The 26,408-nt window shown below is 41.8% G+C and overlaps 2 protein-coding genes across 11 annotated transcripts in view; one reads left to right on the top strand and one right to left on the bottom strand.

Annotated features, from left to right (window-relative positions):
* Positions 1-9,382, top strand: part of slc24a1 (solute carrier family 24 member 1) — a 38,749-nt gene extending 29,367 nt beyond the window's left edge. The window contains exons 7-9 of the mRNA XM_052040687.1: positions 4,298-4,387; positions 5,481-5,647; positions 6,588-9,382. Of these exons, the coding sequence (XP_051896647.1) occupies positions 4,298-4,387; positions 5,481-5,647; positions 6,588-6,837 (507 nt within the window). The 3' untranslated portion in view covers positions 6,838-9,382. The remainder of the gene's footprint in view (positions 1-4,297; positions 4,388-5,480; positions 5,648-6,587) is intronic.
* A 2,754-nt stretch (positions 9,383-12,136) lies between these two features.
* Positions 12,137-26,408, bottom strand: part of dennd4a (DENN/MADD domain containing 4A) — a 149,644-nt gene continuing 135,372 nt past the window's right edge. For 8 of the 10 annotated variants that reach the window (XM_052040681.1, XM_052040683.1, XM_052040676.1 and 5 more), the window contains 7 exons: positions 22,769-22,967; positions 21,532-21,786; positions 19,415-19,532; positions 17,741-17,767; positions 14,915-15,077; positions 14,424-14,488; positions 12,137-13,427 (listed from right to left, as the gene is read on the bottom strand). In XM_052040681.1, the coding sequence (XP_051896641.1) occupies positions 13,291-13,427; positions 14,424-14,488; positions 14,915-15,077; positions 17,741-17,767; positions 19,415-19,532; positions 21,532-21,786; positions 22,769-22,967 (964 nt within the window). In that variant the 3' untranslated portion in view covers positions 12,137-13,290. The remainder of the gene's footprint in view (positions 13,428-14,423; positions 14,489-14,914; positions 15,078-17,740; positions 17,768-19,414; positions 19,533-21,531; positions 21,787-22,768; positions 22,968-26,408) is intronic. The other 2 variants (XM_052040682.1, XM_052040684.1) reach the window with 2 other exon arrangements.

The raw sequence follows: 26,408 nt of genomic DNA on the forward strand, positions 1-26,408 counted from the left end.
CATGTAACAAGCTTGAAATCAGATTAAGTGATGTGATAAATATCATAAAACATAACAGAGACAGTGAAATTAACATAATTGTTCATACAATTCAAACATTCCAGGGTTTAGAAGTTTCAGTCATGATAGAGAGGGATGTAACAGAGGAGGGGGAGTTGCATACTGATTAGGGAGAATGTCACAGTATTACCCAGAGGACATACTGGAGGAATCATCCAGCGAGGCCATAGGGGTAGAGCTCAGGAATAAGAAAGGTGTAATCACTATGATGGGGTTATACTATCAGTCTCCCAATAGCCAGCGAGGACATAGAGGAACAGATATGCAAGCAGACGATGGAAAGATGTAAAAAGAGGGTTGTTGTCGTGGATGACTTCCCCAATATTGAGTGGACTCCCTTACTGCCAGGGGCTTAGATGGGGTTGAATTTGTTATGTGCATCCAGAAGGGTATCTTGAAATAATATAGAACATAGAACAGTCCAGCACAGGAACAGGCCCTTCGGCCCACAATGTTGTGCTGAACCAATTACATTGGTAATAAAATGCCCAACTAAACTAATCCCTTCTGCTGACACAATGTCCATATCCTGCCCTTTCCCTCACATTCATGTGCCTAAGAGCTTCTTGAACATTCCTATTGTATTTGCCTCCACCACCACCCCAGGCAGCACATTCCAGGCACCCACCACTCTCTGTGTAAAATTGCCCCGCACATCTCCTTTGAACTTACCCCGATCACCTTAAATACATGCCATCTGGTATTAGACATTTCAATCCTGGGGAAAAGCTACTGGCTGTCTACTCTATCTATGCCTCTTATAATCTTATAAACCTCTATCAGATCACCCCTCAGCCTCTGCCGTTCCAGAGAGAACAACTCAAGTTTGTCCAACCTCTCCTCAAAGCACATGCCTCTAATCTAGGCAGCATCCTGGTAAACCTCTTCTGCACCTTCTCCAAAGCCTCCACATCCTTCCTGTAATGGGGCGACCAGAACTGAACGCACTATTCCAGATGCAGCCTAACTAAAGTTTTATAAAGCTGCAGCAGAACTTCCTGACTCTTGAACTCAGTGCCTCGACTAATGAAGGCAAACATGCCATGTGCCTTCTTTACCACCCCATCAACCTGTGTAGCCACTTCCAGGGAGCTATGAACTTGGACCCCAAGATCCCTCTGCTCATTAACACTGTTAAGGGTCCTGTCATTAACAGTGTGCTGTCCCTTTACATTTGATCTCCCAAGGTGCAACACTTCACATCTGGCCGGGTTGAACTCCATCTGCCATTTCTCCGCCCATATCTGCAACTGGTTACATCCCGCTGTATCCTTTCCCGGTCTTCTACACCATCCACAACACCACCAATCTTTGTATCATCTGCAGACACTAACCCACCCATCTACATTTTCATCCAGGTCATATATATACACAACAAACAGTTCATATACATCACAGAGGACTGTTGATAGTTCAACCAGAGAAGGGGTCATACTGGACCTTTCACTGGGGAATGAGCCTGGCCAGATGATTGGAGTTCCAGTGGGAATGGTGATCATAATTCCACAAGTTTTAAGATAGTTATGGATAAGCATAAGACTGGTCCATGGGTGAAGTCCTTAATTGAGGGAACACTAATTACAACAGTATTAGGCAGGAACTGGGGAAGGTAGATTGGGAGCGACCCCACATCTGACGTGTAGGAGTCTTTTAAAGGCAGCTGGTCAAAACTCAGGACCAGCATGTTCCTGTGAGGGAAAAAAGATAAGGATGGCAAGGCTCAGGAACCTTGGATGATAAGAGGTATTGTAAATTCAGTCAAAAAGAAAAAGGAAGCATACACAAGGTTTAGGAAGCCGAAATCAGACAAAGCCCTTGAGGAATATACAGGAAGCAGAAAAAAGACAAGGAATTAGGAGGGTTAAAAGGGGCCATGAAATGTCCTTGGCAAGTAGGATTAGGGAGAATCCAAAGGCATTTTATACATATATTAGAAGCAAGAGGGAAACTAGGGAAATGGTAGGTCCACTCAAGGACAAATATAATTTATGCATGGAACCAGAGGAAGTGGACAAGGTGCTCAGTGAGTACTTCACATTGGTATTCGCCAAGTAGGACATGGATGATTGTGTTAATATTCTAGGGCAAATCAAATTTAAGATGGAGCCGTTGGGTGTCTTTAAAAACATTATGGTGATAGGTCCCAGGGCCTGATGGAATCTATCCCAGGATACTGAGGGAGGCAAGGAATGAGAATGCTGGGGTCTTGACAGAGATCTTTGTATCCTCTTTAACCATGGGCGAGGTCCCAGACGACTGGAGAATAGCCAATATTGTTCCTTTGTTTAAGGGGAACAAGGACAAACCAGAAAGTTATAGGCTGGTGAGCCTTACATCGGTGGTAGGGAAATTATGGAGAAGATTCTTAGGGACAAGATTTACTCACATCTGGAAAAGCATGGACTTACATGGCTTTGTGCAGAGGAGGTCCAGTCTCACAAATTTGATTGAATTTTTTTTTGATGAGGTGTCAAAGATTGATGAGGGTAGAGCAGTGGAGATTGTATATATGTGCTTCAGTGAAGTATTTGACAAGATCCCTCCTGGTAGCTGGTCCAGAAGATTAAGTCACATGGGATCCACAATGACTTGGTAGGGTGATACAAAAGTGGCTTGTTACCCTTGACAACAGAGGGTAGAATGGAGGGGTGCCTTTCTGAATGGAGGCCTACGACCAGTGGTCTTCTACAAGAATCATTTCTAGGACCTCTTGTTTGGAATGTATGTATGAACAGGTGGTGGGCTGATTAGTAAGTTTGCAGACAATATGAAAATTGACAGAGTTGTGGATAGGGAAGGAGGTTGTTAAAGGATACAGCAGGATAGACCTTAGTTGGAAATTTGGGCAGAGAAATGGCAGATGAAGTTTAATCTGGAGAAATGTAAGATGATGCTTTTTGGGAGGTCAAATGCAAGAAGGAAGTATATAGTAAATGCAGGAGACTTAGGCACATTGATATACAGAGGAATCTTGGGGTGCAAGTCCATAACTCCCTGAAAGCGGTAACACAAGTAGATAGGGTGTTAAAGAAGGTGTACGGCATGCTTGTCTTCATCGTTTGGGGCACTGAGTATAAAAGTTGGGAAGTAATGTTGCAGCTGTATAAAACTTGGTTAGGCCACATTTGGAGTATTGTGTGCAGTTCTGGTCACCGCACTATAGGAAGGATGAGGAGCTTTGAAGAGGGTGCAGAAGACAGTCACCAGGTTGTTGCCTGGATTAGAGTATAAGGAGAGTTAGACAACCATGGATTGCTCTCCCTGGAGTGTTGCAGGCTGAAGGGACAACATGATACAAGTATGTAAAATTATAAGAGGCATAGACAGGGTAGACGGAGTCTTTTTTCCAGGGCGGAAATGTCAAATACTAGAGGACATAGGTTTAAGGTGAGAGGGGGAAAGTTTAAGGGAGATCTGCGTGGCAAGTTTTTTTATTTACAGAGAGGTAGGTGCCTGGGATGTACTGCCAGGGGAAGTGGTGGAAGCATACACGATAGCAACATTGAAGAGGCATTTAGACAGACACATCCACAGGCAGGGAATGTATATACACATCTGTGGGTTACAGCTCTACAAGTGCTGATCCAGATACTTTGTGAATATGGCAAGGGTTTCTACCTTTCAGCCAACAAGTTCCAGACTCTCACTTTTTTTTTGAATGAGTAAATTTTGCTTAATTCCTCTTGAACGTTTGCACCTTAAATCTATGGCCCCCAGTTATCAACCCCTCCGATAAAAGGAATAGGCCCTTCCAATTCACCCTATCTAGGTCTCTAATAACTTTATTTACACTTACAATTACACTTCCCCATTGTTTCTCCAGTACGAAGAAAACCAACCCCAGCCTTGACTAGTCTCTCCTCATAATTATAATTCCATGGGTACATCCTTGTAAATCTCCCCTCCTAGAACACCCTCCCCGGAGTGTGGTGGCTGAACTGTATGCGGTACCCCAGCTGCAGCCGATGCAATGTTTTTAGCAGTTCCGTCATTATTTTCCTGATCTTATACACAATGCCTTGGGCAATAAAAGTTGCTATCCTGAATGTTTTCTTAACCATCTGAGCTCCCTCAGGGAACTGTGGACATGGACAGCAAGATCCCTCTGTGCCTCTACCCTTCTAAGTATGGTAACAATCATGTGAATTCCTTTGCTTTGTTTGCCCTCCTTGGGTTATACTTGCTTAAGATTGTAAAAGAGAAAATATTGGTGATGTGTCATTTTCTTCTTCAACAGGCTTCAAAGAAGTACTTCATTGGTACTTTTTTTGGCTCAATTTTGTGGATAGGCGCGTTTTCATACTTGATGGTGTGGTGGGCCCACCAGGTAGGTGCAGAGCTCCTGAAAAGCTTCTAGACCCCACATGGGTTCAATCCATGGTTGTGTGGACTACATTAATATCAAACCAATGAGGCACAGCTTTAAAAGTATAACCAAGAAGGAGAAATCCTACACGATGAGGTGTTATCCTTCAGAAGGAATTCCAATAAACTACAGCTCAAGATGTGTCACTCTCCACCAGTGGATTACTGAGCACTTCAACATGATAAAATTGATTCAACACCATGAATAGAAACACAGTTTGCATTAACACACATAGATTTTAAAAACAGTGATCTCACTGTTGGAATTCAACACTGCTGCAATTTAACTTGAAGTAGCATCAAAACAATTACACTTTGTTAAGGTACTTGTGTTTAAATCTTCTCATTAGATCATGAATCTGGGAAAGCGTTTGTTTCAATATTACAAATAGAATGATACAAGTAATTTGATTAGTTTTTCAATCTGCTGGGTGAAAGGGAGGCAGTTTCCACCATTGGCAGAACTTGCTTTAAATGGTTTGAGTTGAGTAAATGGGAAGGACTTTAATACTTCATAAACTTTTCTGCCTTTCCTTGATGTTAAGTGCAGAGGGTCCCTGGGACAGAGTTCAGGTGATGGTGCTGAGCCTCCTTGGGACACAATCCTGGAAGGTACAGACCATCCCTGGGGTGCAGTTTCCCCTAAGATGCTGGATATGCTTGATGAGCATCTGTAGCAGGCTAGCACCGTGTTCAAGTGGCCATTTCAGTGGTGGGACGCCAGACATTTTGATATAGAAATCACACTTTCTGACTCACTTCCTGCTGTCAGTAAATATCATTGTGTTGGTACATCTTCCAATGGGAAGCAATGGGAATCTTAGTTGCTATTTTCCAACATTCCTAGTGGCCTGAGGTCATGTCCAACCTCTGTTCACACAGGGCCCAGCTGGGTGAAACTGTTCTTCAGATCAATGATCTAATGGAGTCAAACACTGCAAACACTCAGTTCAGGCAGCATCTGGTTGATAATATTTCATCAGTTCTGGTAAGCTCTTTGTTCTAAAACAGTCTGTTGGAGCACTGGGATCACAGTCATTTCCTTTATCACCCAGGTTGGTGAAACAATTGGGATTTCTGAAGAGATAATGGGTTTAACCATCCTTGCGGCAGGCACCTCAATCCCTGACCTCATCACTAGTGTAATAGTCGCTCGGAAAGGCCTTGGGGACATGGCAGTGTCCAGCTCAGTGGGAAGCAACATCTTTGACATCACAGTTGGGTAAGTATTACTCTCCAGCCTTGGTGGAGCTGAAGATCAGCAGGATAGTGTTTCCTTTTACACTGCGCTTCATGGTTCCTGCAGACCATCCATAGAAATTCAGACCCACATCTCGATTGCTTAACCTTTCAATTTTTCCTTCTAACTTTAGAGTAGTTCACCTTCCTGACAGATTATGGGCTCCAATGAACAAAGACAAATAGGCAGGTCCACTAGTCGTGTGCTGAGAAAGAGATGCACTTTTGAAGGTTCTGTATATTCAATGAGAAGGTTTCAGTTTATGATCTCACCTCCTTCCTCAGGCTCCATGCACAGTCTGCCTCTTTCATTACTAATGGGCCCCACTTTTTTCCCTGGTTGCCCTTTTGCCTTTAAGATAATAAAAAAATGATTTGGGATTTCCCCCAACCTTCAATATCCCCTGACATCCAGGATTCCCTGGACTTGTCCTTGCCTTTCATCCTTATGGGAATATGGTGGCCCTGAATTACACCATCCCTTTAGCCACACATGCATCTGACCTATCCTCACTGGCATGTGGTGCCAATGACAGGTTAAAGAATCTGGTGTTGCTCAAGTAAACAGAGCTGCAGAATAGGGAATTCTCAGAGAACTGGTGGTTACAGAGAGAAAGGGGAGGTGGGAGCATTGAGGCAATTGAACAAGAGGATGAGAATTGTAAATTCTAATCACTTTGCCTCCTGTGCCATACTCAGCCTGCATCTTCAACACCCCAAGGACCAGTAAACATTTTCTAGCTTGTGCAATTAGATCAGTGGTCTGATGAACCTGGTCTGCCTTGAACTCAGCCAAGTGTTTTGTCTCTCCTCACCTCTTGGACACTTCACTCCACGTCTCCAACCTTGCTCACTGGGCACTAGCCAATTACTGCCGCAGCATGTGTACTGAGTTACTGCTTTGTTTCTTTTCTCTGTTACAGGCTTCCAGTTCCCTGGTTGTTGTATACGGTCTTTAACTATTTACAGCCAGTTCCAGTCAGCAGTAATGGCCTGTTCTGTGCCATTGTACTTCTCTTCCTGATGCTGCTCTTCGTGATCATTTCCATTGGTCTCTCCAAGTGGAAGATGAACAAAATCTTGGGCTTCACCATGTTTTGCCTCTACTTCACATTTCTAATCTTCAGTGTAATGCTAGAGGACAGGATTATTGTGTGCCCAGTGTCCATATAGGTTCTGACAGTCTATCCTTGACCTGGCAGAGGAGAATACTGAGGACTGGGTCTGCTGCAACTTTAACTGGCTGTGCAAGATGCAGATGGCAAGTTAATGGAGACATTCAAAAGTATCCACCTCATCCATACCCAACAATTTACATTTTGCTATTGACTTTAATAAACTTAAAGCAGAATTGAGGGAGGCTTGCTGTAAACATGGAAATTATTGGTGACAACTACAGACACTAGGAGAAAGGTAACACGCTTATCAAGCCCCGTTGTCTTGTAACAGGTGTTGCAGAGCAGATGAACAGTTTCCAAACTGGATGTGATTAATGGTATTGAAAACTTCATAATGACATAACCTCAATGTACATTCCCACACTTTGATTTTTATATACCAGCAATAAGGCACAAAATCCACACCAAACCCAGACTAGACAGGCTCTGTGAATTCTGCTGAACTAAATTGAAAACCATTTTGAAAAAAATATTGTAAAAACATTATGGAAAATATTGAAAAAACTTCAGCCAATGCAATCCTGAAAAAGCCACAAGTGGACAACGCATTATACAACAGTTTTCAGAGCTTTTTAGTTAATGCAAATCAATTTTTTAGTTAAACAAATCAGCATTATTTTAGAAAGTGGAAACTTAAAGACAACAAAGGAGAGGTGATGGACCGAGCAGTAACCATGAAGTATGCTATCCAATAGCCTCACCTTTGAATAGTTATAATGACAGGATCGAGGTAAACCCATTGGTTCCATACTGGCCACATAGACAGCATCTTCACACCCAGCAGTTTCAACCTTTCACCGCACTATCTGCATCATAAAGAATTGTCACTGTTTAGCAATAAAACAACATAATGGAAGCAAATAACATTTTGCCAGGCAACTAACTTGATAATTGATGTTAAAATTTCTGTTCGGTTATTATTACTTCAGAGACATGTCCTCGAGTCTAATTTGAGATTTTTACTTATTAAGCAAGAATGGTGGGGTGTAGAAGATGGATTACAGTAAGTGGAGATGGATGTTGCAATGACAACAGACTGTTTGGAGGTGAAGGAAGAGATTTTTCCAATCTCCTACATTGATGAAAGAAAAATAGTTTCTGATACCAGGTGCCAAAGGCTCATCCTGATGGAAGTCACTTTTGCTATCAGACCCTCCAAATTGGATCTCAAATTATACAATTTTCTCCAGAAAGTTTCATCAAGCAAATTAGAGCAATAAATGAGAGAAAACAAACAATCTGCTGGAGGAACTCAGAAGGTCAAGCAGCATCTGTGGGAGGAAAGCAATTGTTTTCGGTTGGGGAAGGTTTCGAAAATTCCTTTCCTCCCTGCAGATGCTGCTCAACCTGCTGAGTTCCTCCAGCAGATTATTTGTTGCTCCAGTTTCCAGCATCTGCAGTCTCTTGTGATTCCAGAGTAATAAATATTTATTGTACAGAGATGATCTCATTTTACGAGGAGTCACCAGTCCTGTTGAACAATTTATAAACTATTTTCATATAGAAAATTAAAGATGGGTTAAAATTCTCATTCCCGACTGAGTCTCATTGTGATTTGAATAAACTGGACATTATCATGGATCTTTATTACTGTGGAATGCTTCAAATATCATATTGCTCTCTATTTCACAATAAACCTTTCTGACTAGAACATAGGAACAGGAATTCAGTCAGGATGACCGACTGTACCTCAGCTCTACGTACCTTTCATTGTTTCAGCATCCTTTGATGCTGTAAGCAGCCACACAGGCCCCCCGGGGAATTCCACACTTCCACTTCCTCGCAATTTGTCACTTCACTGCTATATGGCTTTGTTCTAATTTTAATTAGATTTGTCCATTTGAGGAAATAGCTTCTTTTTACCGAATTCTTTCATCTGATATGATCTCAATGGAGATGCGATCAATGAGAAAGCTATTTGCTGCAATGGATGTGTTGACCCTGGCAATCTGAGCAAGAACCAGTTAACCCAATTATGTGGGTATTTAATGAGAGATACTGATCTTCCCATAGATCCCAGAAAGAGGGGAGAAAACTTCCTTCAATTTTCTCCATGCTATTAACAGCATAAAGGTAACAGGAAGATATCCAATGCTCTCTGTAGATACAGAAATTGTAGAAGTTTTCAGAAATGTAACATGCTAATATTCTCTAGACTAAGGTCTTTGTAGCCCTTCAGTTTGGTGAGGGGAGCGGGTTGGAGGGTGGGGATGATGTAGGGGCTATAATAGAAATGTATGTTGACTTGACAGACTGGATCAGAGGGCAAAGCTCAGTTGAAGTTACAGTTCTTCATTATGTTGGGAGAGACAAGAGGGATGATGGAATGCAAGATTCCTGAAGCAGGCACTTTGAGTTACTGAGCGCAGGAAACAAGCTAACCCAGGAAAAGAAAGAGGATAAACTTAAACTATTTTGTTTTAAAAGAAATCAATGTGCATTAGAGAAAGAAAAAATACAACACAGTGACCCAACCACTTAATCTGTTTCACGAAACAGATGCAGAAACTGGATCTAAAATGTGTGTGTGTGTATGTGTAACAAATTAAGCTCAGTATACATCTCATTCTAAGATCAAACCTGTTTTCAGTCGCATTTAAAATGTTGCACACTCCACATTGTAGATAGATGGGTGGACTGAAGGAGATGAGAGAAGGAATCAAACATTTAACCTATGAAGATTTATTATACTAGCAGTAACTTATTTGTGGCAATATCAGTTAATAAACATATTCTAAAATAGGTGGTGATGGTGAGCTTGATGCAAAGTACCACTTTGTGATTACTCAGTGAACAACACGACAGTTGCTGTACAAATAAACAGTGATCGCTGACAAATAGACAAAATAGTCACAGCAGGGAGGGCTGAACTGGAAGACAGTACACACACAGAATGTCAAGAGTACTCAGTGATCAGGCATCATCTGTGGAGAAAGTTAATGCTTCAGGTTGATACCACTTCATCAGTACCAGAAACACCAGCCAGTAGTGCCAGTTCTACAACACCGTGAGGCAAATTCTTCACCGTCCATGGAAATTGCCCTAACCTGCCGATTATCTCCAGCAGTCAGTTTTTATTTCAGATTTCCAGCATATGCAGGTTTTTGCTTTTTAACATGCAATGACCTCCAGTAATATTGCATGTTGAAGAGATACGTCTCAGTGAAGCCATTCTAGTGTGGACCAGAACACACACACACAAATTTGACTTTACAATGGGAGCTGATTAGTTCTGTTATAAAATACCACATTCACACTTGTACCAGAAGTATCCCACATAAACTTGTCACACTATAACTAACTATATTGTCCAGTGTTGGCACTACAACAACTTAACTTTGGGAGAAGTGTAATTACAGCATGACATGTACATTATTTGTTTTAAATATAACGGCAGGGTTAATAGCATGTGGGCACAAATAAAAGATATTTGATGTACAGATAAAGTTCAGAAAGCTCCATATTCTCAAGATACAGATTTTCATTTCTACACCTCTTGTTTTGTCACATTTAAGAGGGCAGAAAGTACTTACAATCCTCCAGAACACTAGTTAGCAGTGAGCAATCTTTGGGAAGAGAAACAGCGTTAAAGTTTCAGGTTGATCTGAAATGTTAGCTCTGCCTCTCTTCCCACAGATGCGGTCTAAGTTTCATTGTCTGGTTTTATTTTAGGTTTCCAGCATTGCAGCTTTGATTTTCTGAGCAATCTTTGCTTGTACCATTGATTAATTCTCTTATTTCTTGTTCTGCCCCCTTCCAGTCCATTACCACCACATCCAAATCATCACTCAACACCTTGATAACCCCTGACAGCTCCACACACTGCTACTGCAATGCCCTTCCAGCAGGGCTCGAGGGCTCAGGTGGCAAAAATAGAACTGAGGACATCAGCGTCTTGTAAACAGCTTCAAATCCAACGCACCCTGCAATTATTGACCTCTGTGGTCTGTGTAGACTAAAGGGATTAAATCAAAAAATGATTTTAATTTCCAGCTGCAGAAAGGACTACTTGTTCATCTGCAATTATTTTAACAAAACATCAGCATAGCAAAGATGGGTAAAAGAATCTAAATGAAGAATGTCCTTCATGGATTGATCAACATTCTATTGATTAAAAAAATCATACCCTCAATTTTAGACTAAGTGGGTAGTTTGTGTGTTAAAAAAAAGATTTAACAATATCTGAAAAGAAGCAATGCCCGGAGGCACACAGGCATAAAGAGCCGCTGAGATTTAATGTCAATGAAATATAGAAAATATTAATCAGATTCTTCACCTGACATCAATGAGAATCTCAGTATGATCTGACAACATCAGTGCATGTTTCATAACATAATTACGCTAGCTAGTATAGTAAAATTTACTTTCATACTGTTAATCACCTTGCACTGCTTTCCAGTCAGTACTGATACCCAACCTAGATTACTAGTTTTATTACCAATGCTACCATTAAATCTTCTACTCATAACAAAACCTCTTGCTAATTCCCCAAGACATGCAGGTGTTCATTCTTGGAACAGAATCCCCAAGGAGAGCATGAAAAAAGCATAGTTATTCAAATAAAATTTAGATGAATTTTATGAAAATACTGTGAATCCAGCATTGGAACACCCAGGGCCTGACATGTTATTGCAGAGTGGAGAGGAACAGGGACTTTGTATCTGTGGTTCACAAAGACCTCTCCCCTTGCATCTTCCTCACCTCATCTGGCTCTGTTGGACATTCACCAATGTAAAAACATACAAGTGAGCAGGAGAAGGCTACTGGGCCAGAGTCTGCTCTGCCATTCAATAAGATCATGCCTGGTCTGATTGCTGCAATTACCCAACTCCGTTACTGTCGAACTGTACAACTACCAGGACAGTTGGTGGTGGACTGGATGGACTTTCTTCATCTTGCAATTCAAACACGCATCTGTCGAGTATGACAAATACAACACATATTTAATGCATTTATAAAGGTTCAACAATAGTTTATATAAGTGACCTTGTATCTATTAAGATCCATTTTACCAAATGCACTGACTATAGTTGCTTCTGGCACTGCCTGGATTTAATGCTCATTCCACCGGAGGGGCCTTGGTCAGTGCTAGCTTTGAGCCAAAATTAATATCAAATGCAGTAGGAGCAGATGACAGACAAACAGGAAAACTTGTCCATCTCTGGGAGCAGTGATGCCCTTTAAAGGTAAATCATGCACAGTAACAGCTGGTGAATGGTGGGAGAGGCAGTTTGTACATGCTTGGCTGTTGGTTTGTATAGTTTGTATTAACAATAAGACTCAGCTAAGGTAGCTTGGCTGTGTTCTGTCACTTTATTTTTCAAAGGGGCAGGTTTAGAAGACTTTTTATATGGAAGTTGTCTTCTTACAGAAACTACAGGGTTGTATTGTGGCCTTTGGCCTCCAGAACTGAACTAGGACATATAAAACTGTATTGTTTAATAAAGCACTGTAATTAGACAAGAACATTGCAGCATAAAAATATTCTATTAGACATCACTGTTTAGTGGATTTTCATATTCACAAATCCAATAAGTAATTTCAAAAAGTGTTATTTAATAAGCTAATAAATACAGTAACTTTCCCATAGAAAACTGACTTTCAACATAAAAAGGTTGCATGTTAGCTTTGATCTCAATCAAAGTCCCAACAAATATTGTTTAAACAGACAGCATGCCGCTCTGACCCTTCAGTAATAGTTTAAACAGACAGCATGTTGCTCTGACCCTTCAGTAATACAGCTGCAAGTCCTTCTCGTGCCATTGCCTCTTCCTTTCTTTTCTAGATAGGAATTCAGAAGGCCTAATGTGATTTTTCTCAGATGGCTAGGTACCACAAAAACTGCAAAGCAAATTCTAAAAGGAACATATTGCACCACATTGTATCATATATTATATATCAAGCATACTTTAAAGCTACATCATAAGTGTATATAAAGATTGATAGCATCAAAAGATCTTGTTATTTAAATATACAAATACTGAAAAGTACTTTGTTTTAATGTGAAAGACATGTCACTTTTACTCAAAGTGCCTCTGCTACACATTTCTCTTTTATGAACATTTTTACAATTCAGACCAAAAGAACTCCTAAAAAACATATGGGTAATAGACGATGAGATGCAATGGTAGCCAGGGCTATTATGTACATGGTAGTAGCTTACTTTAGAGAGCTGAGCCCTCTAGCATCAATGCAATCTTTTTTATTAACCTGACCAATAGTACTATAATACAAAGCTATTTGAAGTACCTTTAATTATATTTACAAAGCTTTCCATTTGACCTTATTCTCTGTACAATTCCAGTCTTAAAATTACAAAGAATTCATCATAATTTAACAATGTTAAACTTAGAGACTCCTAGAACTGAACTTCCACTGCACAATGGGCAGTGCGGTGGATGCAGATGGACTGATGGGAGCTGCATTGAGGGTAATATTAACAGGATTCCTAGAGGTAGGGTTCACCAAAGATCCTGCGACACTCCATGACACCAGAGCTGGGAGGCCGGTCACAATTATGGGTCAGCTTCACCTGGTTGGGAGTTAGCATATCATACGCCATCTTATACTCACGGTCAAATGCATCTGTTAAAATACAGAACATAGATATAGAAACATAGAACATTTACTCTTTAAGAAAGTTGAAGTAAAAACAAAACAAAAGTATTTAAATCAAACACTGCTTCTTAAATCTTATTGTGGTTGAGATGCATGTTATATATCCTACAGTTCATTGCCAACTATATGAAGCTTTAATGTTTTAAAGAACAGAGCAGATTTAGTAATCCATCTTGAGGTTTACCTTTCTGGTGTATAATTGGAATGCAAGGCTTTATCTTTGAGTTAAGCCTTTGTTTTTAACTGAAGCAGTAAGCTACATTGGCCAATTTCCTCCCCCACACTCCCTTCAGCATTCAAGGGGAGACCACACGACTCAGTGACAACACTCATCCCCTCACCAGTATTCAGGAGGGCAGAGGAAGGCAGAGGAGAGGACAAGGAACGGGAAAGGATAGATCAACTGGTGCATTGTTCCATAGAAAGACATTATGCTTGGGCAGTTTTAATCAAGTACCCCAGTGTGATGTGCTCCAATTGTACAGAAGATGGGTTTGCAAAAATTTATTTTCTAAATCAATGGATTTTTGTCTGTGCTGGTCAGAAGATCAGCATACCTCCATAAAACTGAAAGGAATTGCAGAATTATAGGTAATTTAGCCATGCCTTTACATCCTCAGTCATTTTATTCTCTGGGTTAGAGCTGTTAATCAGAAATTGATGCCAACAATCTGCTAGATTCCTCTCACTGTACTTACGACTAAGTATTTGACCTTGGTTATTTAATTTACTAGTGAATGAAATTGATGTGCTTTCACTGACAGACATTGATAGCCCTTTTGAAGTATTGACATATATTGGTTAATCCAGTTTAATTAAGTCAGAACAGATTATTTTATTATATAAAGTTTAACAGATTAGAATCAATGGAGTTTACAGGGCGGGTGCCGATAACCTTTCTGTGGTCTGCATGGGGCACTGGATTTTTCTGGTTCTAAATGGTCAGTTAGGAAAAAACATTACCTATATCGATGTTGTCCTTCCCAAGAGCCACAAGTGACAGGAACAGAATTTCTCTGTATAGACTCCTTCAGAGAAGAAATGAAAACAAATTAAAGATGGGAAAAAAATATCCTGCACTTTCTTGTTAAATATTTCTTATTTTTTTGAATCAACTCTAACTTTCTTTGTATGTTATCTCTGGTTAGCTGGTCTTCATAATACTCAGGGTAGATAATGCAATGACATCACACCTGACAAGATGATGTTCCAGAAGGACAAGTGCAGATGGTGATTAAGACCAAGTGTCCCTCACACCCACTTGTTTCCCAGGGCATTACTCAGCATCTGGACAAGTTAGAACCAATTTACATGTCAAGAAAGTCAAGGCTTGAAATGGAATTAACTGCAGAGGGGAACTTGAAAGGTGGAACAAGGTATACTTTGTGTTTGATATATAAAAGGAGAATTGAGAAACAGCTACTACATGCTTAAAACGGCCACTACTTACTTACCTTTGTCTTTTAAGATTTGGCTGTGTGCTCAGCACATCCAGAATCTTGCTCATTGGTTTATAGATGTTGTTCATCTGAATGCTTTTTACAATGCTATCTAGAAAATCCTTGTTAAATACGTGGCCTTCATCCCGCACAGTGTGAACAAGTGGATGTTTCTTAGCTGTTAGTTGGGAAAAAAAAATTTATTAATTCTAGATATATTCTAGTTATTTCACAAAGAAAATGACAATATATAATTTCTTCAAAAGCTTTTATCTTTTTTAATAATCTACTTTGTTCTAATAGTAAAACATCATCACTAACCTTATCGATTGAAGGATCCCTGTCAGAAAAACCACTAACTTGAGACTCTCTTGAACTATAGCAATTCTACCAAACTTTATTTTAGTTTTATAAACAGGGAGAGAGGAGACCTTTCTTGCCTGTAAAAGAAATTGCACTCCAAAAAAGAAGAGAACCTACTCCTGGGCCAGGCTTCCAAAATAGTTTTGAAGTGGTCTGTAAAATTTGCAGCAGCTGTGGTTGGTAAAATTTGGTAAGGCATTTTGTCCAGGATTCGCTTTTGGGAATGTCATTTACATCGCAGCCTGCAGGGAAACGAATGCTCTCTCACAGCTGTGACGAAAACTCAGAAAGAAACAAAAGTTCTGAGGAATTTATTAAGAGGTTAGATTTCTGGGCTTGTGCCTGTGTGATCTGTCTTTATCCTCCACCTCCTCCTTCCTCACCAGCACATTTCTCAAGCTGGATCAGTGTGTGTCAACGCCAGGACTGGTGTAACTGCAACTGATGAATGTGAGTAGAGAAACAAAGGACTGCAGATGCTGGAATCTCGATGAAAAACACGATGATGCTGGAGGAACTCAGCGGGCCAGGCAGCATCCGTGGAGAAAAGCAGACGGTCAACGTTTCGGGTCAGGACCCTTCTTCAGGACTGAAGATAGGAAAAGGGGAAGCCCAATATATAGGAGGGAAAAGCAGAGCAGTGATAGGTGGACAAAAGAGGGGAGGCAGGGTGGGCACAGGGTGGTGATAGGTAGATGCAGGTAAGAGATAGTGATAGGCAGGTGCGGGGGAGGAGGGGAGAGCAGATCCACTGGGGGATGGGTCAAAGGTAAGGAGAGAGAGGAAAAGGAGGGGTAGAAAAAAAAGAGAGGTAGGCTAGGGAAGGGAAGCATGGTGGGGGGGTGTGGGGGAAATCACCTGAAGTGGGAGAATTCAATGTTCATGGCATTAAGCTGCAAGGTTCAAAGATGGAAAATGAGGAGCTGTTCCTCCAGTTTGCGCTTGGAATTCTCCTGGCAGTGGATGAGGCCGAGGACTGACGTATCTGTGATAGTGTGGGAGGGGGAGTTGAAATGACCGGCAACGGGGAGATGCAGATCGCGGTTATGGACAGTCTGTGTTTGGTCTCACCAACGTAGGCCTCCTAGGTGACCGTTTTGCAGAACACCTGCACTCTGTCCATAACCGCGATCTGCATCTCCCCATTGCCGGTCACTTTAACTCCCCCTCCCACTCCATCACAGATACGTCAGTCCTCGGCCTCCTCCACTGCCAGGAGAACTCCAAGCGCAAACTGGAGGAACAGCACCTTATTTTCCGTCTTGGAACCTTGCAGCCTAACGGCACGAACAGTGAATTCTCCCACTTTAGGTAATCTCTCCTCTCCCCCCACCCTCAACATGCTTCTTCTTTTCTTCCCTTTCATAGCACCTTTTTTTCCCCTCTCTCCTTACCTGTGACCCATCTCCCGGTGGATCTGCTCTCCCCTCCTCCCCCGCACCATCTAAGAGGGGAGAGCAGATCCACCGGGGGATGGATGCCTATCACCATCTCTTACCTGCAACTACCTATCACCACCTTGTGCCCACCCCACCTCCCCTCTTTTGTCCACCTATCACTGCTCTGCTTTTCCCTCCTATATATTGGGCTTCCCCTTTTCCTATCTTCAGTCCTGAAGGAGGGTCCTGATCTGAAGTGTTGACCGTCTGCTTTTCTCCACGGATGCTGCCTGGCCTCATTGTGCTTCATCATGATGAATGTGAGTAATCATTTTTCAAAAATCTGTTTCAATCTCTCTACATCTTTGCTTAATATCTGTTTACATTTCTCATCCCCCCCACTACCAGTGTAAAATAATTGGCTGGTTGCTCAAACTTGGATTCTCTTTCCATTCCTCTTAATGTTCTTCTCCCACAACGCTGCATGCTGCTATTGTGTTATCAGTCACTTGGCATGGCTCGGCTACTGGAGTAATGACCCCATGACTGTTAGTCCCGTATGTAATAAACAAGAAAGGGCAGCCAAAGCCAAGGAAGGAGAATGTTGGGAGTGGGAAGGGGGGTTAGGAAAGAGGAACAAGTGCCCATATAACACTGTGATACAAGGCCTCTTCAACCAGTGCAACACTGGCATTGATTTTAATGTTTGCTTGTGCCAACATGATTAACAATGATCAAAATTCCATTTTACAGTCCTTACACAGAATGGTGAGCACACTATCCAAGCTATTGGAGGCACCAACTGGTATGACAGCAAGAGTTGGATAACTTCACAACATGCAAGCAAAACAACTACTGTAAGGTTTGGAACCTTCACACTGCACGTATTTCAAAATCTATGCAGTTTAAAAAGCAATGGGTAGAAAAGGAATTGGAAACAGAGCAAACAGCTCCCTGGCTTTGTGAAATAAGTAAACATTACAATTCAAGTTTAAAATGAAAATAATTACTGACAAGAATTATTTTCAACATAAATGGAGCTCCCATTTAAAAGGCAATCAAGTGATGACAATAGATCAAGAATAAATTTGACACTCACTCTCAAATAAAAGAGTGTAATTAAGACCTGTGAAGACACAGAAAATAGTGTTAGTCACAGTCAGAATAGACTTCACAACACAACTGTGCTTAAAGAACTGCTGGTTAAAATTCTAACTTGCCCTCCTCTTTAAATGCTTTGAATAACCCAGCACCAAGTATTACCTCTCATTTGTAGGGTTCGCGGTTCCTATCTCAGCTGCCTGCCTAATGCATGTCCCAGGTGAAGTGTTCCTCTTGTTAATGAACTGGAATGGATTTTTAGATGAGGAAAGAAAATACTTTTCCATTTCAACTGAACTTATTGCCTGAAATTCTGAGCTTGCTGAGAAACATTTGCTGCTCAGGTCTCCTGCCAAGAATTACAGAACATTTATGACACAGGAAGAAGCCGCTGGGCCCTCTTTGTCTGTGCTCAGCCTTGAGCCTGAAGCCACCCTCCTGCACTGTGTGCGTGGCCCTGCAGGTCACGGATCTTTATGTCCACATCAAGTACCAGTTAAACCCAAGGAAGGGTTCTGCCTCACCACTCTCAGACAGAGAGTTTGGACCTTGCCATCTTCTGGGTGATTTTTCTTCCCCCCACCCCACCCCATCTCCCATCTCTTTCCAAGCCTTCTACCAATTACTTTAAATCTACATCCTGTGCTGTTAATCCCTTTAAGGGAAATAGTTCCTTCCTACTTACTTTACCTAGACCTCTCATTATATACAGTGCCTGATGCCCAATTCCTTCAGCTCTTAGGGATGCAGAACAGGTCATTAGTGTCCTCATTGCTGCAAAACTGTGAGGGCAACAAAATCAAAGCTAAGGCACTAAACTTAAAGAAAATGATCATTTTATCTAAAACTAAATAATAGCCTGTTAATAAAATGATTAAAATCTTATGAACAAAATGCTGCAGGAGTTTGGTGATGTAATTTGGTTGTGCTAGAGGTGGCAAAAATATAGCAAGGACTTAAAATTCAGCACCCTACATTTTTCAGTACTCATGCTCAAAAGTTGAATACAAGCACATTTCTGCATTCAGACTGTAATCTAGCACTGGGTGAAGCAGCGGCTAATGGTGAGATTCAGCTAGAAATAACCCCAAGTAGAACTGCAAGGTTAATAATTAAGCTCATGGCAGAGTATGCACATTAACTATGCTGTGATATAAAGAGATCAATAACTACTTAGATTAAATCTGAAGGTATTTCACAGAAAGTTGGTCAGTCTAAAGTTGGAAACCAGACACTAAAAGGGAAAAAATGTTTGTACTGGAGGCTAGAATTCTTGAAGTGCAAAGGGTTGTAGGAGTTAGGCCAGCAATAGAGACAAATGTAGGTCAGTGAGCACATGGGTGCTGGTGAAGGGGGCAGACCGAGATCACACGAGGGCAGCAAAATGTTGACGGAGGATGGAAGAGAGGTTGCCCAGGAGTTCATTGGGATCTTCCAGACTGAAGTGAATCTCTTAAAATAAAAATTATAAAAATGGGACGGGTGACCATACTGACCAGTCAGTAGATACCACAGTAAATAAAAAATGCTTCAGTAATCAATTAATGTCAATGATACCGTTGATGTGCAGCTCTGTAATCAATTGAACACTGAGCTTATTCATTTTCTTTTGTATTTCCTTTTCCTGATGAAAATCAAGGCATAATTATGTTAAACATAAATTTTCACTCACTTTTAGCATTCCAGAGGATGTAGAAAGGCTGGCTGCGATCTTGATGCAACTTCAGGTTGTCCCACAGCATTTGAATTAGGACGTGTTTGCTGTCTTCTGACATCCAGCTTCGAGGGATCTGTGAAACAGTACCATTACTGTATGCCAGGGGTTTGAACACAGTCTTTGCAATAGTTCTCAACTCGGGAAAAACATTTTATCTATAATTAATTCTGCCAAATAAAACAGCAGTCTATGATTATGAGCTGGAACGTGGCAACAGAAAAGGGATGAGCAGAGCTGTACTTGGTGCAGTTCCACATGCACCTGCCTTGAACTCACCATAAGTTTAATAAATTGAATTTAGATAATGCCATTGCACAGCTGTCAGCCAGCATTAGGAAGCAGAAAGTGGCTGGTTGTTAGTCTGCATTTTTAATTAGTCTTGAACTGTTAATAACATTTAACAAAGCTCGAGTCTTTTGCACCATGGCCCACTAATATATTTGTCCAATTTACAGACATGATTCTTCCACACTTGGGTTACAACTAAAGAAAAATACTTAGCAGAAAGAAAGTGGAACTTAAGCTTATAAATTTACTATTGATAGTGGTAGAAGTGACAATTCATATTGAGTGCACTGTACAACATTTTAAAAATTCATTCATTGCATCTGGATGGCACTAGCAATACTAGTGACTCTCATTAGTTACCCTTGAGAACGTGGTGGTGACCAACTTTCCCGAACCACTTCTGTGCTCGTGGTTGAGATACTCCCGCAGTGTCATTGGGTAGGGAATTCCAGGACAGGTCCAAAAGCAGTAGAGGATCTGAGATACATTTCCAAGTCAGAATGCCACAGTGCCCCTGTACACTTGCTGCCATGTTCTTCTAGGTGGTAGTTGTTGGGTTGGGAGCAGGCTTGGCATGTTGCTGCAATGTATTTTGTGGATATTATATACTCTGGCCACGGGGAGCCAGTAGTACAGGGTGCTGGATGGACCACCAAACAAGCAAGTTCTTTTAATGATGTAAATGATGCAGTCTGCGAGGTAATGATGCAGCTCTACAAAACTCTGGTTAGACCACACTTAGAGTACAGTGTCCAGTTCTGGTCGCCTCATTATAGGAAGGATGTGGAAGCGTTGGAAAGGGTGCAGAGGAGATTTACCAGGATGCTGCCTGGTTTAGAGAGTATGCATTATGAGGAGAGACTAAAGGAGCTAGGGCTTTACTCTTTTGGAGAGAAGGAGGATGAGAGGAGACATGATAGAGGTATACAAAATATTAAGAGGAATAGATAGAGTGGACAGCCAGCGCCTCTTTCCCAGGGCACCAATGCTCAATACAAGAGGGCATGGCTTTAAAGTAATGGGTGGGAAGTTCAAGGGAGATATCAGAGGGAGGTTTTTTTTTTACCTAGAGAGTGGTTGGGGCATGAAATGTGCTGCCTGGGGTGGTGGTGGAGGCAGGTACATTGGTCGAATTCAAGAGATTGCTAGATAAGCATATGGAGGAATTTAAAATAGAGGGATATGTGGGAGGAAGGGGTTAGATAGTATTGGGCGAGGTTTAAAGGTCAGTGCAACATTGTGGGCTGAAGGGCCTGTATTGTGCTGTACTGTTCTATGATCCCGTTTGCTGTCAAACTTAAAATATTGCTTGAATTGCACTCATCCAGGGAAGTAGGGAGTACTCCATCACACTTACAGATAGTGGCAAAATTTAGGGAATCCAAATGCTCTGGCAGCCACAGTGTTTATGTGGTTAGTCCGGTTATGGTCCGGTCAATGATGACCCCAGAATATCACTAGCGACATGAGTTTTTACATGAAAATTTCAGAGGGAGATAAGTTAAATTCTTCCTTGTTTGAGACTATAATTGCCTATTACTTGGGTGGTGCTGGTTTTACTTGTCACAATGGCCTGGATGTTGCCTAGGTTTTGCTGTTTGCCATCATGGTCTGCTTCATTATCTGCTGAGGTACAGGTGAACTAACGGCAGTCAGGAACACCCCCACTTCTGACTTTGCTACAGTGCGTATTGGCAAGTGCAATTTTCCCTTTCACAGATAGCGGCAAGCCCCTAAATGAACTTAATGCAACACTGAGATTGCTTTTCCTACCATTGGCTTACCGTCACACCTTTATTGCAGTGTTCCGAAGTTAGTACAAGTCCAGGCAAGTTGGTGGGCAGATCAATCCGACGGAAGTACCACACCAAGTTCCAGAATACTATTGGATGGTGATCCACAAACGTTGCCATGGATATCACTTGATCACCTTCATTCTCAAGCAAACTTTCCAGCTCTTTCCACAACACTAAGGGGCTCAGGTATGGGACTGTTACGGGGTCAGGATGGGTTAACTGCCACTCCATGCCCAATGGATCCTTGAAAAATGAACAACAGTAGTGGTGAAATTTATTTCCTGCCAGTTTCTTCAAATTTTGCTTCAAGCTAAAAAAGATTCTGAAAATAAATCATTTGAAAATTAAAAGCAAACACAACTTATCTCCCTCTGTGCAGTTCTGGTCACCTAACTATAGGAAGGATATCAGTAAGATTGAAAGAGTGCAGAGGAGATTTACTAGAATGTTGCTGGGTCTTCAGGAGTTGAGTTACAGGGAAAGATTGAACAGGTTAGGACTTTATTCCTTGGAGCGTAGAAGAATGAGGGGAGATTTGATAGAGGTTTACAAAATGATGAGGGGTATAGACAGAGTAAATGCAAGTAGGCTCATTCCACCTAGATTAAGAGAGATAAGTACAAGGGGACATGGCTTTAGGGTGAAAGGGGAAAGTTTAGGGGGAACATTAGGGGGAACTTCTTCACTCAAAGAGTGGTGGGAGTGTGGAACGGGCTGCCATCTGATGTGGTAAATGCGGACTCACTCTTGAGTTTTAAGAATAAATTGGATAGATACATGGATGGGAGAGGCCTGAAGGGATATGGACTGGGTGCAGGTAAATGGGACTAGCGGAATACTGTTTTGGCACAGACTAGAATGGCCTGTTTTACTGTGTTGTAGTGTTCTATGGTTCTAAGAGACTCAGAAAATAATTCTGTTGGAAAAAGTAAGCATTCTGCATTAAGCATCACGAAATTTTGACTGATACCTTAAATGTGACTTTTCTGACTGGCTTTAAATTTACTGTGAGTCACAAATGTAGACTCCTTGGAATAAAAAGTACTCCCTGTAGATATTCCTTGCTTGTTATTGAACCTGCCCCATCTCTAACTCTGCCTGTAGGTGTAACTTGCACACAATTCCAAATGTAAAGGCAAAATGAAACTGGGTTGTTCTAATTAGCTTTTTAAGTCTCCAAAGACTTTTCAAAATGACATTGCATCTCCTTCATCACTCCACGTACCGCTGAATCATTCAGGTTAGTGGGCAGGCTGCCTGTTGGAACAGTGTGGATGTGTCGCCATGTTCCAGGCTCCTCAGTCACACAGCCACATCCACTGACGCTTCTCGCCATTGGCTGGCCCAAGGGGAAGGACTCACTGATCCCATGCCATCGATCTGAAGGAATCTGAATGCATCTTGCTGAAGGTGGCTGGACACTACTGACGAGGAGAAATAGACATTTATGGATAAATTGCCAATTTAAATTTTTATAATTAAATCCCAATGAACACATAATGCTGATAAAAACATAAGAGGGCTTGGGAATCAAGGTATCCAAGAGCTCTCTGAAAATTGACCAACCTTTGTTCCATGTGTGAATGAACTCATTCATCGCAGTGTGATGATTAGCTTAGGTAGGGAAAATACGCAAGAGGTGTACAACTGTGTGAGCTCTGATCAATCTGTACGTCTATTCCAATCTTTGCTATGATACTTAGAAACATGAAGTAAGGTTTGGTAGTTCAGAATAGGGCGAGTGACAGAAAAGAAACAAGGAATTTAGCATCATATGACCCCAAGGCATAGAAATTCACTCCAGCAGTCTGGACTGATAGAGCACATGGCTCCTGATAGAGGGGTCCTGATGCAAACTTCATCCTGAAGTTACCTCAAAGTGTATTGCAAGCAACAGAGTACTTTTCAAGTGTAGTCATTGTTGTAATACAGGAACAACTGTAATCATGTCTGCACAGCAAGCTCCCACTAACAATAAAAGAATGACCCAATAATCTGTTTCATGACAGGTCGAGGAAGTGGCTAAAAAAACCATACAAGATCCTGGGCTTTCTAAATACAGGCAATGAGCACAAGAGCAAGGAGTCGATGAAAGTTCATAAAACACTGGTCCGGCCATTGCAGAATCGTCTTCAGCTCTGTGTGCCACACTCGAGGAAAGATGGAAAAGTTTTAGAGAGGGCGCAGAAGACATTCAGCAAACTGATTCCAGGGATGAGGGACTTTAGTTACGAGGACAGACTGGAAAAGCAGAAACTGTTCTCTGCAGAACAGAGGAAGTTGCAAGGAGATTTAACGGAGGTACAGGCAGAGCAAATAGAGAGAAACTGTCCCTATTGGCGTAGGTGTCACGAACTAGGGAACATGGAATGAAGGTTATTGGCAAACAAATCAAAAATGCTGTAAGGACAGATCTTTAAGTGGTGCAGGTCTAGAACTACCCTCACAGAGTAACACCCGTCATAACTCATGGGGAGTTACCTTTATCTTGACACTGCTGTGATGCTTCAGTCAGTGGGCACTTCCTTGGTAGAGTTTGTTAACTGGCGAGTCACCCATGGAGATAAGTGCAGTCAAGTTTGCAATAAAAACAAAGTGCTGGAAACACTGAGCAGGTCAGGCAGTATCCGTGGAAAGAGAAACATAGTTAATTTTTCAGCTGAAGACCCTTCATCAGGGCATAGTTCTGATGAGGGTCTTTCACCTGAAATATTAACTGCTCCTCACTCTACAGATGCTGTGTTTCCAGCACTTTATGTTTTTATTTCAAATTTCCAGAACCTGCAGATTTTTTAAATTTTTGCTCACATTTTCCCAAGCAGAGATTATCAGTCGGGTACAGAAAGGCTGGCTACTTTTTCTCTCTGACATTAAGGCAAATCCTAGCACATCAGCTATGCTTCCTGTGTCACTAACTCACCCGAGCTCAGGGACTGATATCAATTTTGCTGCTTAGAATCAAGTGTCACACCATGTGCTGTATTATTTGATAAAATGGAGCTAACTGCAAAACCTGTAATTGATTTAAGGTGTTTAGGATGTGACAGATGCAAGCCACATCCTTCGACATGTCATAAGCGAAGTGGGATACTAAGAGTATGGAGGAGGATGTAAAGTGGCTTCAAGGGGATATGGACAAGCTGAGAAGGTGGTAGGAACACCACAAATACAATATAATGTAGGAGTCATCCACTATGGTCAAATTATCAGCAGAGGATCTGTAAAAGAGTGAGAGACTGGGTAGCATTAATATTCAGAGGGACCTAGGTGTGCTTGTACACAAGTTAAAGAAGGTCAACATGCAAGTGCAGCAAGCAATGAGGAGGGCAAATGATATGTCAGCTTTGATGACAAGACAACTTGAATACAGGAATAAGGAAGCCTTATTGCATTTGTATAGGACCACACGGTATGTGTACAGTTAGCGTCTTTACCCAAGAAAGGATGTACTTACCTTAGAGGTAGCACAGCACAGAGCCACTAGACTGGTGACTGGTTCTAAGGAGGGTTGGGGGGGGTGAGGGGATGGGGGAGGGTTGGGGGGGCGGGTAGGGAGCTGGTATATGAGGAGAGATTGAGCAGATTGGGACTGTAGAGAAGATTGAGAGGAGATCTCATCGAAACTTCCAAAATCCTTAAAAGGGCTTGGTAAGCTAAATGCAAGAAGGATGCATCCCTTGGCAGAGGAGTCTAGGACCAGGGGCAGTGTTTCAGAATTAGGGGTAGGCTGTTCAGGGCTGATATGACAAGTTGTTATGCTGCTGAAAGCGTGCTGATCCTTTGGAGTTCTCTACCTCAGAGGACTACAGGGACTCAGTCTTTGCACATTCAAAACATAGATCGATACATTTCTGGGATACATGGATAAGGGATCTTTATTAGTCACAAGTACATCGAAACACAAAGTAAAATACGTCTTTTGCGTAGAGTGTTCTGGGGGGCAGCCTGCAAGTGTCGCCACGCTTCCAGCACCAACATAGCATGCCCACAACTTCCTAACCCGTACTTCTTTGGAATGTGGGACGAAACTGGAGCACCCGGAGGAAACCCATGCAGACACAGGGAGAACGTACAAGCTCCTTACAGACAGTGGTGGGAATTGAACCTGGGTCGCTGGTGCTGTAATAGCATTACGCTCACTGCTACACTGGAACATGAGAGAAACAAAGGAGTGCAGATGCTAGAACCTAGATGAAAAACACAATGATGCTGGAGGAACTCAGCAGGCTAGGCAGCATCAGTGGGAAAAAGCAGGTAGTCAATGCTTTGGGTCAGGATTCTTCCTGACCTGAAACGTTGACCGCCTGCTTTTCTCCATGGATGCTGCCTGGCCTGCTGAGTTTCTCCAGCATCATAGTGTTTTTCACAACGGAAAATGATGCTGGAAATAAAAGATCAGCCATGATCTCGATGACTGGGGAAGTAGACTTCTAGGGCAATGGCCACTCCTGCTCTGATTTGTTATGCTCCTCAGGATGTGTCAATTCACCTAGACTGGAACTTTCAAAACTTCTCTTAGGAAATTCATTCAGCTTTCTCCTTGAAAGACATTGTTAGTTTGTAGGTGCCAGGTTTATTGGTTACGTTAAGGCTAGTCATGCAATTGCAATCATGAACAACCAAAAGGAAATCAGATTTCCTGCCTCACCATCCTAATCCTGCCAGTCTGGTCTCAGACTGGGAGACCCTTCATTGCTTTGCTTTTCAGTGATTTTCCTTGACTGAAATAATGAGAAAGTGTTTGCTTCTGTACAACTGAAAAGTGTAACAATTAGTGTAACGCTGTTACAGTGCCGGCAACCTGGGTTCAATTCCCGCCGCTGTCTGTATGTTCTCTCCATGACTGTGTGGGTTTCCTCCGGGTG

This window comes from Pristis pectinata, chromosome 28, assembly GCF_009764475.1.
Source record: "Pristis pectinata isolate sPriPec2 chromosome 28, sPriPec2.1.pri, whole genome shotgun sequence".
Lineage (NCBI taxonomy): Eukaryota > Metazoa > Chordata > Chondrichthyes > Rhinopristiformes > Pristidae > Pristis > Pristis pectinata.